Consider the following 17,430-nt stretch of genomic DNA (forward strand, 5'->3'; position numbering starts at 1 on the left):
TGGCCACTCCAGGCCCCAAGGTTCTGAAGATGAGAGCAGGGGGATCGGGTCATGACATCCTACAGGGGCGTCTACTTGCGCTCATAGCCACTCTGCCTGCCATGTACCGCAATGGGGTCTCCCATTTCACAGAGTAGTTCCTGCTCAGCATTGTGTAGGTCCTCGGGGGGGTATAGCTGTGCATGGGGAGTAGTGGAGGACCGCGCTCACTATTCCACTTGTTATTTCTTTGACGTGCGTCACCTCCTACCACTGCCCTTAAGGAAGCACTGTTGGTTGACATAGATAGGGTCAATTTTTCATATGTAGAAGCTCGAGCATTCCCTGAATGAAAATATTTTGAAATAACTTAATTGTCTAAGATTTCCCTTTATTTTTATTTTTTAATTTTTTTTTCTTGAGCGTACTTTTTGGAAATACATTTTTGTAGGAACTGTAAAGAAAGAAAGCAGGAAGAAAGCACATATACAGACTTGTAAGAAGAGAAGCATGTTCTTCACATAGCAAGAATTTTTATGCCTCGGCTTCTAACCCAAGGAGTACTTCTGAGTAATTTTACATGGAATATGCTTTATTCTGCTCTAAGACCATGATCTTGTTATAGAGATAGAGAAGTGATCTATGTCTCTATGATTCAGTTGATATTAACACTAATCTTTGATACATTTTCATTCTTAAATGCAGCAATTATCTACAATTGCTTATAGTTACTAAGATTTAGTTGACCCAAGTGTTGGTTTTCTTCAAGTTTTGAAAGAGGCCGGCTTTGGCTAACAGTGCTGTAAACTGTCAAGTCAGTTATTCGAAGTTTTAAGATTTCACTTTAATGAAGTTTAAAAAAAAAAAAAAGATTTTATGTATTTGAGAGAGAGCGTGAGAGACAACACACATGAGTAGGGAGGAAGGGCAGAGGGAGAGGGAAAAGTAAGGGAGCCTGATGCAGGGCTGGATCCCAGGACCCCGAGAGCATGGCCTGAGCCGAAGGCAGACGCTTAACTGGCCGATCCACCCAGATGCCCCAGAGCTGCTCTTTTAATTCAGAGTGCATCTCCTCAGTGACCCATTTGGAGCAAGAGTGCTTTATGTTGACATCTGGGATCCTGATACCATTGATAGAAGAGAATCAAGCATGTTGGTATAACCTGGAGAAAACCTTCACCTTTATTGGAAAGCTCTCGACACTGTATCCCTGAAACTCTAATTTCTCAAATGTTAATGTTTGCCGTGAAAAGTATTGTCAAATGGGGATAAGCAAATTTAAACCGATTTCTTTTGTGCGAGAGATATAGTGCAGTTCTATAATATTTCTCAAACATAGAGGATCATTGACTCTTTCTATTGAGGCACAATCCTCACCTTCCAGCAAAGTGTGTGTTCTTTGGGATATAATTTGAGAAACACTACTCCAGAGATAATCATTTAGGCTGTTAACTCAGTAAAAATACTTTAAACTTTTACAGCTATGTCTTAGAGTTTGGAGATATAGAGATAAAAAATAGTCCCTTCCCTCAGAACGCTCTTGGTTTCGATGGGGTGCAATAAAATAATTGGAGTATACAATGCTAAATGCTGTGATAGAAGCCGAGATTCTTGGAACCAGCCAATGTTTGAAGTAAGATTTGGAGAATGACTACAGTTAATCTGTTGAAGAGGTGGAGGAGGGCTATTTAACTTAATTTGTTTTATTTTTTTCAAAAATATTTATTAAGTTGAGAGAGTGAGAGTGGGAGAGAGAGCATGAGCAGAGGTGTGGGGCAGAGGGAGAAGGAGAAGCTGACTCCCCACGGAGCAGGGAGCCTGACATGGGGCTGCATCCCAGGGCACTGGGCTCATGACCCGAGCTGAAGGCAGAAGCTCAGACTGAGCCACCCAGACCCCCTGAGGAGGGCTGTTGTAAAGAGAAGGAGCAGCTGGTGAAAGCAGGGGGGTGAGGGAGGGTCGGGGGGTGGGGAGGATGGGGGGATGGGGAGGATGGGGGGGTTAGAGTACTTATATATGTGTTTAAGTTTAGAGGATCCTTTATAGGTTTTAAAATTCAGTATGGAAATATGTAACTTTGTAAATTATAAATTGTAAATGATAAATTGTTTTTACACTTTTACAGTTGGAACTCACACCTTTTTTACTTGCTGTAAATGAAAACAAACACCAAATGGTGGAATTGTTAATTGGAAAAAAAGCAGATGTACATGTGGTTGATAAGTCGAAAAGGTACAGTAGTTGTCTTTTTTTAAAACTTATATTGTTCTAGGATGGTAACAGTTAAGTCAAACTAACTTAATAAGAAGAGGATTAATTTATAATTATATAGTGAAAAATGTCGACATGTCATCAGTTAGGCAGAAAGCAGTTATTCTGATGGGGCAATATGAAGAACAGTATACGGCAGAATTTATATTCCTTCATATCATTAACTGATGTGATTTGCAATCTTTTTTTTTCTGCCATGTGATTTTATGTTAGCTAAATGGGTTTCATATTAGTTTTATTATAAAGTGTGGACTCCTTTTATTTTATGACACAATACTGAACTTCTTACCCTTTTATAGTATTTTTTGGAAACTTCTACTTCATATATATTTTCTTTAAAAGATGCATATTAAACATAAATAGGAGTTGTTTTATCTTTTGAATGACTCCTTGCTTTAAATTGCCTTTTTTTTTTAAAGAATACTGATGTTAGATGATCCCTAAGTGATTATTAATTAGTATTACCAGATAGTGTGGGCTTATCATCCTTTTTCGTGTTCAGTATATTTTTTGTTTTGTTTTGTTTTGTTTTCGTTGGTAAGGGTAGAAGGATGAAAGATAACTTTAATTGAATAGATTTTTCTTTTAGTGAGGACAAATCATAGGTTGGTGATAAAGAGAAAAGAGATGGACTTTAGATAGACACAAGACTAGGTTTAATTCCTTTCCTACTTGCTGGGTATGTGACTTTGGAAACATTACCTATCATCACCAGATACATTCTCTCATATGAAAAGGAGGATAATATATCCTTCAAGCGTTGTTGTGTGTAAATAATATCTTACATATATAGTATTTAATTTAGTGCCTAACACATGCTTATCTTAGTATCATTAACTGCAACTATGACTCTTTTGTTACTGTTAGTGTGAATACTGTTATTTTAAGCCTGCAAATAGCTTTTTTGTTTTTTTTTATTTTTTTATTTTTAAAGATTTTATTATTTTTTGAGAGAGAGAGAGCATGAGCAGGGGAAGGGGTTAGAGCAGGGAGCCATATGTGGGGCTCAATTCCAGGACCCTAAGTTCATGACTGAGCTGAAGGCAGACGCTTAAATGACTGAGCCACCCAGGCACTCCTGCAAATTACTTTTTATACAGACCTGTCCTCTAGAAGGCATGGAGGTACACTGAATCAGCTTAAGGAAGAAATGGGGAATTCTTTTTTAAAAGAATTTAGCATAGTTTCTTGTTCATCAAGTGACTTTAAATTAGCAACTTCTACTCTCATACCCAGGGGGGACAAGAGGCTTCTTTTTTGTCCTTTAATTTTAGCCATGGAGGTAATTTACAAAGATAAACACTTGAACGTGTTAATGGTCAATTCTGGACCGACAGACAAGATATTAATCTGGTAAAGTATATGAAATTTGCTGTTTAGATAACTCTGAGTTCCTAAGGGTGAAGTTATGTCTCTGTTATTTTAGAACAGCCCTCATGCTTGCTGCAACTCTTAAATCTCCAGATGTAGTCAGGCTTCTTCTTCAGCAAGGTGTTAATACCTCTTCTCAAGATGAATGTGGATGGACGGCAGAAGACTATGCTGATTTTTGTGGATTTTATGTGTAAGTGTGTACATTAAAATGTTAGTTATCACTAAACTGAAGTTTAAAATAGTTTAACTCTTAGTTCTTATGTAGTGGTTGAGAGTTCGTAGTTTGATTTGGGCAATGTTGGGATGGCAGTGAGTTAGCCCCCATCATTTGCCAGAAACCAAGACAAAGGCTAGACTAGTTAGCAATAACAACGGGTGCAGGATTCTTTATCTCAGGACTATTGAGACCTTTGTCTTTAGGGATCTTAACTGTATCTGTTTCATTCCAAGGATAACTCTTATGCATGGCGTACAAAGAACGTTACATTTGTGTGGTTTTTTTTTTCCTTCCTGCCTCCATCCCTCCCTCCCTCTCTTCCTCTCTTCCTCTCTTCCTTTCTTTGTAGATTTTATTTATTTATTTCAGAGAGGGAGAGGGTAGGGACAGAGGAAGAAGCAGATTCCCTGGGGAGCAGGGAGCCTGATGTGGGGCTCAACCCCAGTCCCCCAAGACTGTGACCTGAGCTGAATGCAGATGCTTAACCAAATGCCAAGTGAGCCACCTAGGTGCCCCAACATCCAACATCTTTTTTTTTTTTTTTTTTTTCCTAACTAGTTACTTGGGTCTTGAGATTTTCAGTTTAGTAGAAAACCCTATACTTTCCCTTGAGGGTTATCTCTTATACTTTCCCCCTTGAATTTTCCAGGAACCTAAGAAGTTCCCTAAGACCAAAGAGACCATCCTCTTTCGCAAGTCATTTGGAGGGAAAAAAGGACATTCTTGTCATTCCCTTGTTTCCTTTGATTCTGTTGCTGCAACATTGCTGTGTGTAGTACCTTGGTGACTCTGTTAAGCGACTGTCTTTGGCTCAGGTCATGATCCTGGAGTCCCAGGATCGAGTCCCCCAACTGGCTCCCTGCTCAGCAGGGAGTCTGCTTCTCCCTCTGACCCTCCCCGCTCTCATGTTTTCTCCCTCCCTCTCTCATTCTCTCACTCAAATAAATAAATAAATATCTTTTAAAAAAGAAAGAAAACTAAAGATTTTATTTTTTGAGAGAGAGAGTGAGAGCATGAGCAGGGGAAGGGGTTAGAGCAGGGAGCCAGACATGGGGCTCAATTCTAGGACCCCAAGATCGTGACTGAGCTGAAGGCAGATGCTTAAATGACTGAGCCACCCAGGCACCCCTGCAAATAACTTTTTGTGCAGACCTGTCCTCTAGAAGGCAATGTTATTTTTCTGCAGTTTGGTTATGGTTATGATTGACCTTTGCTCCCAGGATGCCCTTGCTGATCCGCATTCCTCAGTCTTCGTGGTGACCCACGATGAGACTTCAAAGTTACAACATTTTTTAGTTTGCGACATATGCTTGTATGCTCAGCTGCTATTCCACGGCACCAGCACCCTGTTCTGGCCGCTGGGCCCCCTGGCTTTAGCCACACACACCCTTCCCTTCGCACTCAAAAGCCTTACATGAAGCCCATATGTTAGCGCAGACCTTCATAATGAAGTACCGCTTGAGGATTTTGCTTTTCTATCCTGCTAGCAGATGGCAGTTGGGACCCTTCTAAGCTGTTAGAGAGGTTCAAGTAATGCTACAGGAAGAGCCTGGACTTTCCTTTCTCCTTTGTTTCTAGGCCTATATCTCAAGCCTGCTTTAAATCCTGAGGAGCGCCTTTTCTTACGGGCTGATGAAAGGTCTCATACAGCCCTTCCCAGAGTGGTGGGTGTCCCCTTTCCCGAGAGGCCATGTTTTGGGTCTAATATTTCATGAAATCCTCTTAACAACCTTGTGAAATAAGGCAGTAAGATGCCTGTTTTATAGAGGAAGACTTGGAGCCAGAGAGAAGTGGCTCGTCCAAGAGCAAATAGCTGTGGTTACAGAGTTAGGACCACTGAGTTCAAGACACGTTCCGTTATGGCAAGCTAATACTACTAATTGCTAAGTTACTACTTTATGACTGATTCACCTTCCTTTAAAGTATATGGGGTAATTTAAGGTTTGATATTAGCTCTGATATTATTCGAAATACTCTTATGAATTGATATATTTGGTAAATGTTTTCCATATCAGTATTAAAATAGTAACATTGTTTATCACCCCTTTTTATATGTAGCAATCGCCAAATAATTGCCCAACATAGAGAAGAAAGATTTAAAAATTTTTCGCAAAATAACAATCCAGGTAAGACTTTTCAGAGTGAAGTACTTTTGGTGGTCACATAGATGAAGGCAGAGTAAGGAAGTTTTGATTATGAAAGAGCAGTGGGAGGAAAAAAAAAAACCCAATGTGTAAATTGCATAAGCTCACTTTCTTGCTTTCTTCCTTTCTTTCTCTTTCTCTCTCTCTCTCTCTCTCTCGATTTTATTTATTTATTTGACAGAGAGAGAGAGAGAGAGCACAGGCAGAGGGACAGGGAGAAGCAGGTTTCCCACTGAGCAGGGAGCCCAATGTTGGACTCAGTCCCAGGGTCCAGGGATCTTGACCTGAGCTGAAAGCAGATGCTTACCCAACTGAGCCACCCAGGGGCCTCTATTTTTTTTTTTCTTTCTTAATTTCTTTCTTAATAGTCTAGTATTCAGAATTACTTAAGACTTTAAATACTGTCATGAACAATAGGAACAAATCCATGAGAGAGACCAGACTCCAGGAAACAAACTGAGGGTTATGGAAGGATGGAGTGGGGGAATGGGGGAACTGGGTGATGAGTATTAAGGAGGGCACGTGTCGTGATGAGCACTGGGTGTTATATGCAGCTAATTAATCATTGAACACTACATCAGAAACTTACGATGTAGTATGTGCTGGCTAACTGACCATAATTAAAAAAAAAAAAGGTACCTCAGTGTGAACAACAACGAAAAAGGAAGTTAATTGTAGGTAATTTAACATATGAGACATTATTGTCTGAAAAGAAATTCATTATTTTAGTCATGACCCCTAAAATCCCTTATATCTTTGTGTAAATAAGAGAGAGATTTTTAAGTTAGTATGTTTTATGTTTCCTTTATAAGCATATTAAAACAACTTGAACTTGTTATGAAAATGGATCTTTTAGTTTTTACAAGTGGATTACATTTAGTAAGTATTACATACTGATTTGTCTCATTAAAAAAGGAGCTATCCTCAAAACTGGGAACTCTATAATACCTTCCTGGTACCATAAACAAATGGCAAGCAATAAGAACTGGAAAACTTAGCTAGTATGCAGCAATACCAGTGAGACTGTTTTTTTTTTCTTTAAAGGTGACTGTCCGTGGTACAGAAATCAGAAAAGAAATGCCTTGAGAATCATAGGTGGTTTTATATATTGTTGTATCAATAAGATATCATTAACAACTTCATTTCTCATTAGTTAAAGAGAATGAGATATGTTGACTTTATTAGAACAATGTTTTCTTCTGTTCGTTGCATAATTGTCATGATACTGTAATTTTGTTAGAACACGACACTCTGTTGCCATTAGTAAAAAGATTATCATAATAAAAATTCAAATGGGGCAACTCTGAGGCTCAACAGATTATAACAAAAGCAGAAAAATGGTTCACAATAACAAAAATGCTACCACTGCTCCCTAGATGTGGCACCTAGTGCATTGTACAATCTGACATGTATGAAGGAACCTTTAACTTAGTAGACTTTTATCAAAGAAAATCTGTAGGTTGGTTTGGTTTTGCAATTTACTCATTTTCATTTGTTCACTTAGCAAATAACTATCAAGTGTCTTTTAGCCACTAAGTGTTACTCTGATATAGAATACAAACATTCAAAAAACACAATCCCTTCCCTCCGGGAGTTTGTTATTATCATTGTCATTCTTATTATTTACTCTGTTTTTACTACTCTATTTTTATTATTTACTCTACTTTATTCCGTGCTTACTATGTGCCAGAGTCCCCTAGTGCTTATAATTATCATTGTTATGTTTTTATTGGTACTTAATATGTAAGCCGATAGTGACAAGTTAGAGTTTTAGAAGAGTGGGTAGAATTTAAGGTAAGTATGCAGACCGAGTATTAAGTTTGCCAGGTAAAGAGGCAGAAGAACCATGTTTGGCAGGAGAAACGTCCATCAAGATGACATGTTTTGCACAGGGAACAGCAGTGCAGATGCTCAGATGTACGAGTGAACTTGGGAGCACTTACGAGCAGTTCAATTTTGCTGGTACAAAAAGTGTGCTATGGGAATGGTTGGAATGAGTGAATACTTAGCTAAGGCAAGCTAATGAAAGTTTTTCAGTACCATGGAAAGGTGTAGCTCTTAGGCTGTAGACCTTGGCAAATTTATCAGGTCGAATGCTTTTAGCTGCGAATAACAGGTGACTTATAATAGTGACTAAAACGGGGCCACCTGGGTGGCTTAGTCAGTTATGCATTGACTCTTAGTTTTAGCTCAGGTCACAGTCTCATGGGTCATGAGATCAAGCCCCACATCCCACTGGGCTCCGTGCTCAGCATGGAGTCTGCTTGACGATTCTCCTCCTCTGCCGTTCCCCCCGTTCGTGTACTCTCTCTTGCATGCGTGCACTCTCTCTCAAATCAATAAATCTGAAGAAAGCAAACCAAACAAAACAGTGACTAAAACAGGAGGAACCAGAATTGTTTTGATGGTTCAGTGATGTCACCAGGATTCCAGTTGTCTCTTTTTAGCTTTGAGGTTGGCGGTATTTTATATTTCCTTTCCTGATTGGCTAATTAGCAACAGTTCGAGGCATATTCTCACATGACAATATTCAATGACTGGAAGGACTGTTTTTCTTTATATGTTCCTTTTTTTTTTTTTAAAGATTTTATTTATTTATTTGACACAGAAGACAGACAGAGAGGGAATACAAGCAGGGGGAAGCGGCAGAGGGAAAAGCAGGCCTCTTGCTGAGCAGGGAGCCTGACGTGGGGCTGGATCCCAGGACCCTCAAATCATGACCCAAGCTGAAGGCTGAGGCTTAACAACCGAGCCACCCAGGCATCCCTATATGTTTCTTTAAATAGGAAGAAAACTCAGAAGCTTGCAGTAAATTTACTGTAACATCTTATAAGCTAGGTTATATCACGTGCTTGTTCCTAAACCAGCCGCTGGTACTGTGATTAGCTTAGAATAATCATTTCTCCTTTTGAAGCTGGGGTAAGGCCACCTTCTTCGTCTTTGGGACAATAAATATCCAAATAAAGTTGTGGTTCTCCAGCAAGAATGAAGACTCTGGCATGGTTATTGGGGAGGGAGCCAGCAGTACTTGATGCAGGGATTCACTGGAGAATGTGAAGCAGAAGGGTAACAAGATTAGATTTGAATTAGGGCCTTCTGGTTGTGGCACAAAATAGGGATCACCAAGCTTTTTCTCTAAAGGGCCAGATAGTGAATATTTTAGGCCCTGTGGTTTCTCAACTACAACTACCATTATAGTGTGAAAGCAGCTGTAGCAATACGTAGGTGAATAGCAAGAACCAACCATCTGGTCCTGTAAATAAAGTTTTATGGGAGCACAGTCACATGTGACTGGTCCGACTTGGCCTGTGGCCATAGTTTGGTCACCCCTCATGTGGAGGATAGATTGGGAAAAAACCATGTAAAGAGACTGGAAGATAAAGGACGCTTCTATTTCCTTAGTCTAGTATCAGTCCATTATGAAATGTTCACTCCTCTATACTGAAAAAGTCAGGAAGCCCAACTAATCAATTTACAATGTTGTTCTTTTTCTAGGCCTTATGTCTTTCTCATTTTTTTAATTTAAGACTTTTTAAAAGATTTTATTTATTTGCGAGAGAGCACAAGTGGGGCCGAAGGGCAGAGGGAGAGGGAGAAGGAGACTCCCCATTGAGCAGGGAGCCTGACACGGGGCTTAATCCCAGCACTGTGTACTCCTACATGACAGGACAAATTGAAGCAGGTCATACATACTTAGAGTCCAATGGTATAAATGATTCTGCTGTGCTGCCTTAAGGATGTGGTGTAGCATTCTACCATGGGCTTTCACGTATGTCCACTCAGGGTCACGATTTGTTCCTCTCATTAGAAATTGCCCTTCTGGCCAACCCACCTTCCTGTCTGCAGAAACAACCCCCAAACCCATTTGTCATCTGAGCCAGGCATGAGGATTCAGCTTAGTACCAAGTGCATGAGTGTTTGTGGGCTTCTCTATGTACATGGAGCTAACTAGATGACCCTTTTGCTTTTTAGATTCTCCAGGAAAATACTCTCACCGGAAGGTAAAACTTACATTTTTATTTTGAGGCTTTAACGACAGATTGCATGAAATGTTCATTATGTCTTAATCATACTGTTTCTAATCCCATCCAGCCTGCTGTGGAGGGGAAAGGTTTTATTTCTAATCAACCCAGAGACATGGAGGAAATTCAAGCATCCCAATCAGGTAAATTTTACAATACAAATTGAACGGTGTAAAGAAGTCCACTAAAATATTTGAAATGCTCACAGTCTTCTTATTCTGAAGTCTTTTTATTTAGTTAGTTATTTAGTTAGTTAGTTATTTAATTTGGGGACAAACTTCAGTGAAGGTTCTGACATAAATAAGGTAGATGTTATTGCTGAACAATATTTGAACAGAAGATATTTACAAGCCTAAGAACAAGAGCTTCTGAAACATGGAAGGTTTCGCTCAATTCTTTTAAAAGGAAGAGCAGACTGTTTGAAATGCCGGAAGGGCATCAGGGGCGCTTCCGGTACCAAAACCTGTCGGAGTCGGATACCAAAATTTTCCCCCTGTTACTGCTTTCCTCGCTGCTGGGAAGACATTAAGGACTGACGTGGTTGATGATGCAAAGCTATGTTCTAGTCAGCTATAAGAATGTGTGGCTGGATGGCATGTGAAATGGTGGTACTGCATAAATCGTATCATTGAGTGCCAAGTAAGAGTATTGGAAGGAGAAGAGAGCAGGGTCAGTTTGGGGGAAATTGAGGAAGCCTTAGCCGTGCTAAAAAGTCTATTAGAAAGTTTGTGACTTTTAAGACTTTTCCAGTTTTGAAGAATTGATAGTGACGAACGTGAAGCTTGCTTCTCAAAGGTGAAGTTAAGGTGAAGGAATGTGGCAGCAGACTCAGTATGGACCAGAATTTCTCCAATGTTACTGAATCCTCGGAGACCTTGTTAAAAATGCACATTGTGGGGGCGCCTGGGTGGCTCAGTGGGTTAAAGCCTCTGCCTTCGGCTCAGGTCGTGATCCCAGGGTCCTGGGATCGAGCCCCACATCAGGCTCTCTGCTCTGCGGGGAGCCTGCTTCCCCCCCCCCCTCTCTGCGTTCCTCTCTGCCTACTTGTGATCTCTCTGTGAAAGAAAGAAAGAAAGAAAGAAAGAAATCTTTAAAAAAAAAAGAAGTGCACATTGTGAGGGGCGCGTGGGTGGCTCAGTGGGTTAAGCCTCTGCCTTGGGCTCGGGTCATGACCTCAGGATCCTGGGATCGAGCCCCGCATCCGGCTCTCTGCTCCGCAGGGAGCCTGCTTCCTCCTCTCTCTCTCTGCCTGCCTCTCTGCCTACTTGTGATCTCTGTCTGTCAAATAAATAAAAAATCTAAAAAAAAACAAAAATGGAAATTATAGGGTTGGTTCCCTGTATGCTAAAACTGTTTTTATCAATAAGTATGACATGACCAAAGATTTTCAGTACCTAGGATTTCTGTGGCCATTCAATAGATTTTGTTCCATATACATAGTCATATTTCCATATTTAAAGCTATTGTACATTATTTCCTAGATGTGTTTTATACACCTTCTTGTATAAGTGAATGAAGAAACTTTAAGGTGGCTAAACTAGTGGATGCAGGAAATGTCGGCATACCGGTAGCCCACAAGGATACGGACAAAAATGAGTACTTTTGGTAACTGTGATCCCACAAGTGTATATCCAAGCTGATCAGTTCCTACGGTTTTGTTTGATGAAAACTCAGTTATGCATTCAGTTGGCCTATCATCAGCACTGTGTACTCCTACAGGACAGGACAAATTGAAGCAGGTCATACATACTTAGAGTCCAATGGTATAAATGATTCTGCTGTGCTGCCTTAAGGATGTGGTGTAGCATTCTACCATGGGCTTTCACGTATGTCCACTCAGAGTCACGATTTGTTCCTCTCATTAGAAATTGCCCTTCTGGCCAACCCACCTTCCTGTCTGCAGAAACAACCCCCAAACCCATTTGTCATCTGAGCCAGGCATGAGGATTCAGCTTAGTACGAAGTGCATGAGTGTTTGTGGGCTTCTCTATGTACATGGAGCTAACTAGATGACCCTTTTGCTTTTTAGATTCTGCAGGAAAATATTCTCACCGGAAGGTAAAACTTACATTTCTATTTTGAGGCTTTAACTACAGATTGCATGAAATGTTCATTATGTCTTAATCATATTGTTTCAATACCCATTCAGCCTGCTGTCGAGGGGAAAGGTTTCATTTCGAATCAACCCAGAGACATGGAGGAAATTCAAGCATCCCAATCAGGTAAATTTTACAATACAAATTGAACGGTGTAAAGAAGTCCACTAAAATATTTGAAATGCTCACAGTCTTCTTATTCTGAAGTCTTTTTATTTAGTTAGTTATTTAGTTAGTTAGTTATTTAATTGTGGGGGCAAGCTTCAGTGAAGGTTCTGACATAAATAAGGTAGATGTTATTGCTGATATCTATGTTTGAACAGAAGATATTTACAAGCCTAAGAACAAGAGCTTCTGAAACATGGAAGGTTTAGCTCAATTCTTTAAAAAGGAAGAGCCGACTGTTTGAAATGCCGGAAGGGTATCAGGGGCGCTTCCGGTACCAAAACCTGTCGGAGTCGGATACCAAAATTTCCCCCCTGTTACTGCTTTCCTCGCTGCTGGGAAGATATTAAGGACTGACGTGGTTGATGATGCAAAGCTATGTTCTAGTCAGCTATAAGAATGTGTGGCTGGATGGCATGTGAAATGGTGGTACTTCATAAATAGTATCATTGAGTGCCAAGTAAGAGTATTGGAAGGAGAAGAGAGCAGGGTCAGTTTGGGGGGAATTGAGGAAGTTTAGCCGTGCTAAAAAGTCTATTAGAAAGTTTGTGACTTTTAAGACTTTTCCAGTTTTGAAGAATTGATAGTGACGAACGTGAAGCTTGCTTCTAGAAGGTGAAGTTAAGGTGAAGGAATGTGGCAGCAGACTCAGTATGGACCAGAATTTCTCCAATGTTACTGAATCGTCGGAGACCTTGTTAAAAATGCACATTGTGGGGGCGCCTGGGTGGCTCAGTGGGTTGAAGCCTCTGCCTTCGGCTCAGGTCGTGATCCCAGGGTCCTGGGATCGAGCCCCACATCAGGCTCTCTGCTCTGCGGGGAGCCTGCTTCCCCCCCTCTCTCTCTCTGCCTTCCTCTCTGCCTACTTGTGATCTCTCTGTGAAAGAAAGAAAGAAAGAAAGAAATCTTTAAAAAAAAGAAGTGCACATTGTGAGGGGCGCGTGGGTGGCTCAGTGGGTTAAGCCTCTGCCTTGGGCTCGGGTCATGACCTCAGGATCCTGGGATCGAGCCCCGCATCCGGCTCTCTGCTCCGCAGGGAGCCTGCTTCCCCCTCTCTCTCTGCCTGCCTCTCTGCCTACTTGTGATCTCTCTCTGTCAAAGAGATAAATACAATCTTTCAAAAATAATGAACATTGTGAGCGGCAGGTCTGGGATCCTGCATTCTGACCTGTCAAGTGATGCAAATGTCAATGGTCCGTTGGTCATGTGCTCCATTGCAAGGGTGGAGACTTCCACGTAGAGACACCTGGAAAGGCCACTGGATACTTCAAGACACCACAGGATCAAGGAAAACATTGTTTTCTTTTTGTTTGTAAGCATGTTTTCAGCTAGACGGGAGAAAGGAGATGCAGAAAGGGAGGTTATAGATGTAAGATACTAGTGCTAACTAAAAAGGAAAGAAGTGGTGGAGATAATCCCTAATAAATAGGGTGTAAACAAAAACAATCAAGACTATAGATCCACAAATAGGTCTTTTTTTAGGATTTTTTTTTCTTTATTTGTTTCAGGGAGCAAGATTGAGAGAGACAGAGAATGATCAGGGGGAGGGGCAAAGGCAGAGGGAGAGGTTCCTCAAACAGGCTCACTTCTGCGCCTGGAGTCTCCATGCAGGGTTCCGTCTGAAGACTCTGTCCTCATGAGCTGAGTCGAAATCAAGAGCCAGATGCTCAATCCGCCGTTCCGTCCGGGTGCTCCCAGAAATTACTTTTTGAAGGGGCGTAGCGAAGGGAACAAGGGAAAAGGGAAAGGCACGTTAGCTGAGAAGTCTTGGAGTTGAGAAGGAAACTCCAGAGAATTCACTTTAGATGGCTCGAGGGTATTTGCACTAGAACCACATATCCATCCTCCTCAGGTCTTTTGGACATCAAAGATACAGGTTACGTCGGTCTTCATTACTCAAGTGAGATACGGAAGCTATGGCTTTCTTTTTTTTTAAGATAGGTAATTTTTTGATACGAGAGCTGTTTCCAAAAACCCTTGAAAGACTGACATGATCTACCAATTCAAACTACGTTTGGAATCCAAAGAAATTATAGGGTTGGTTCCCCGAATGCTAAAATTGTTTTTATCAATAAGTATGACAGTGACCAAAGATTTTCAGTACCTAGGATTTCTGTGGCCATTCAATAGATTTTGTTCCATATACATAGTCATATTTCCATATTTAAAGCTATTGTACATTATTTCTTAGATGTGTTTTAGACACCTTCTTGTATAAGTGAATGAAGAAACTTTAAGGTGGCTAAACTAGTGGATGCAGGAAATGTCGGCATACCGGTAGCCCACAAGGATACGGACAAAAATGAGTACTTTTAGTAACTGTGATCCCACAAGTGTATATCCAAGCTGATCAGTTCCTACGGTTTTGTTTGATGAAAACTCAGTTATGCATTCAGTTGGCCTATCATCAGCACTGTGTACTCCTACAGGACAGGACAAATTGAAGCAGGTCATACATACTTAGAGTCCAATGGTATAAATGATTCTGCTGTGCTGCCTTAAGGATGTGGTGTAGCATTCTACCATGGGCTTTCACGTATGTCCACTCAGGGTCAACGATGTGTTCCTCTCATTAGTAATTGCCCTTCTGGCCAACCCACCTTCCTGTCTGCAGAAACAACCCCCAAACCCACTTGTAATCTGAGCCAGGCATGAGGATTCAGCTTAGTACCAAGTGCATGAGTGTTTGTGGGCTTCTCTATGTACATGGAGCTAACTAGATGACCCTTTTGCTTTTTAGATTCTGCAGGAAAATATTCTCACCGGAAGGTAAAACTTACATTTCTATTTTGAGGCTTTAACGACAGATTGCATGAAATGTTCATTATGTCTTAATCATATTGTTTCTATACCCATCCAGCCTGCTGTGGAGGGGAAAGGTTTCATTTCGAATCAACCCAGAGACATGGAGGAAATTCAAGCATCCCAATCAGGTAAATTTTACAATACAAATTGAACGGTGTAAAGAAGTCCACTAAAATATTTGAAATGCTCACAGTCTTCTTATTCTGAAGTCTTTTTATTTAGTTAGTTAGTTATTTAGTTATTTATTTAACTTTGGGGGCAAGCTTCAGTGAAGGTTCTGACATAAATAAGGTAGATGTTATTGCTGATATCTATGTTTGAACAGAAGATATTTACAAGCCTAAGAACAAGAGCTTCTGAAACATGGAAGGTTTCGCTCAATTCTTTTAAAAGGAAGAGCCGACTGTTTGAAATGCCGGAAGGGTATCAGGGGCGCTTCCGGTACCAAAACCTGTCGGAGTCGGATACCAAAATTTCCCCCCTGTTACTGCTTTCCTCGCTGCTGGGAAGACATTAAGGACTGACGTGGTTGATGATGCAAAGCTATGTTCTAGTCAGCTATAAGAATGTGTGGCTGGATGGCATGTGAAATGTTGGTACTGCATAAATCGTATCATTGAGTGCCAAGTAAGAGTATTGGAAGGAGAAGAGAGCAGGGTCAGTTTGGGGGAAATTGAGGAAACCTTAGCCGTGCTAAAAAGTCTATTAGAAAGTTTGTGACTTTTAAGACTTTTCCAGTTTTGAAGAATTGATAGTGACGAACGTGAAGCTTGCTTCTCAAAGGTGAAGTTAAGGTGAAGGAATGTGGCAGCAGACTCAGTATGGACCAGAATTTCTCCAATGTTACTGAATCCTCGGAGACCTTGTTAAAAATGCACATTGTGGGGGCGCCTGGGTGGCTCAGTGGGTTAAAGCCTCTGCCTTTGGCTCAGGTCGTGATCCCAGGGTCCTGGGATCGAGCCCCACATCAGGCTCTCTGCTCTGCGGGGAGCCTGCTTCCCCCTCTCTCTCTCTCTGCCTTCCTCTCTGCCTACTTGTGATCTCTCTGTCCAAGAAAGAAAGAAAGAAAGAAGGAAAGAAATCTTTAAAAAAAAAGAAGTGCACATTGTGAGGGGCGCATGGGTGGCTCAGTGGGTTAAGCCTCTGCCTTGGGCTCGGGTCATGACCTCAGGATCCTGGGATCGAGCCCCGCATCCGGCTCTCTGCTCCGCAGGGAGCCTGCTTCCCCCTCTCTCTCTGCCTGCCTCTCTGCCTACTTGTGATCTCTCTCTGTCAAAGAGATAAATACAATCTTTCAAAAATAATGAACATTGTGAGCGGCAGGTCTGGGATCCTGCATTCTGACCTGTCAGGTGATGCAAATGTCAATGGTCCATTGGTCATGTGCTCCATTGCAAGGGTGGAGACTTCCACGTAGAGACACCTGGAAAGGCCACTGGATACTTCAAGACACCACAGGATCAAGGAAAACATTATTTCCTTTTTGTTTGTAAGCATGTTTTCAGCTAGACGGGAGAAAGGAGATGCAGAAAGGGAGGTTATAGATGTAAGATACTAGTGCTAACTAAAAAGGAAAGAAGTGGTGGAGATAATCCCTAATAAAAAGGGTGTAAAAGCAGAACAATCAAGACTATAGATCCACAAATAAGTCTTTTTTTAGGATTTTTTTTTCTTTATTTGTTTCAGGGAGCAAGATTGAGAGAGACAGAGAATGATCAGGGGGAGGGGCAAAGGCAGAGGGAGAGGTTCCTTAAACAGGCTCACTTCTGCGCCTGGAGCCTCCATGCAGGGTTCCATCTGAAGACTCTGTCCTCATGAGCTGAGTTGAAATCAGGAGCCAGATGCTCAACCCGCCGTTCCGTCCGGGTGCTCCCAGAAATTACTTTTTGAAGGGGCATAGCGAAGGGAACAAGGGAAAAGGGAAAGTTACGTTAGCTTAGAAGTCTTGGAGTTGAGAAGGAAACTCCAGAGAATTCACTTTAGATGGCTCGAGGGTATTTGCACTAGAACCACATATCCATCCTCCTCAGGTCTTTTGGACATCAAAGATACAGGTTACGTCGGTCTTCATTACTCAAGTGAGATACGGAAGCTATGGCTTTCTTTTTTTTTAAGATAGGTAATTTTTTGGTACGAGAGCTGTTTCCAAAAACCCTTGAAAGACTGACATGATCTACCAAATCAAACTACTTTTGGAAACTATAGAAATACAGGATTGGTTCCCTAAATATTAAAATTGTTATTATCAGTAAGTGTGACACTAATTCTGAAATACATATTTTTTATTTTAATAAATAGAATTTTTTTAAAATTTTAATAAACATATAATGTATTTTTATCCCTAGGAGGTACAGGTC

At 41.0% G+C, this 17,430-nt stretch overlaps 1 protein-coding gene across 1 annotated transcript in view; it reads left to right on the plus strand.

Annotated features, from left to right (window-relative positions):
• Window positions 1-17,430, plus strand: part of LOC308338100 (ankyrin repeat domain-containing protein 26-like) — a 317,834-nt gene that overhangs the window by 236,148 nt on the left and 64,256 nt on the right. The window contains exons 32-40 of the mRNA XM_080831659.1: window positions 2,105-2,211; window positions 3,677-3,814; window positions 5,900-5,967; window positions 9,958-9,986; window positions 10,078-10,150; window positions 12,037-12,065; window positions 12,157-12,229; window positions 15,009-15,037; window positions 15,129-15,201. Of these exons, the coding sequence (XP_080687785.1) occupies window positions 2,105-2,211; window positions 3,677-3,814; window positions 5,900-5,967; window positions 9,958-9,986; window positions 10,078-10,150; window positions 12,037-12,065; window positions 12,157-12,229; window positions 15,009-15,037; window positions 15,129-15,201 (619 nt within the window). The remainder of the gene's footprint in view (window positions 1-2,104; window positions 2,212-3,676; window positions 3,815-5,899; window positions 5,968-9,957; window positions 9,987-10,077; window positions 10,151-12,036; window positions 12,066-12,156; window positions 12,230-15,008; window positions 15,038-15,128; window positions 15,202-17,430) is intronic.

Source organism: Martes martes (genome assembly GCF_963455335.1).
Source record: "Martes martes genome assembly, contig: scaffold_81, whole genome shotgun sequence".
In the NCBI taxonomy this organism is placed as follows: Eukaryota; Metazoa; Chordata; class Mammalia; order Carnivora; family Mustelidae; genus Martes; species Martes martes.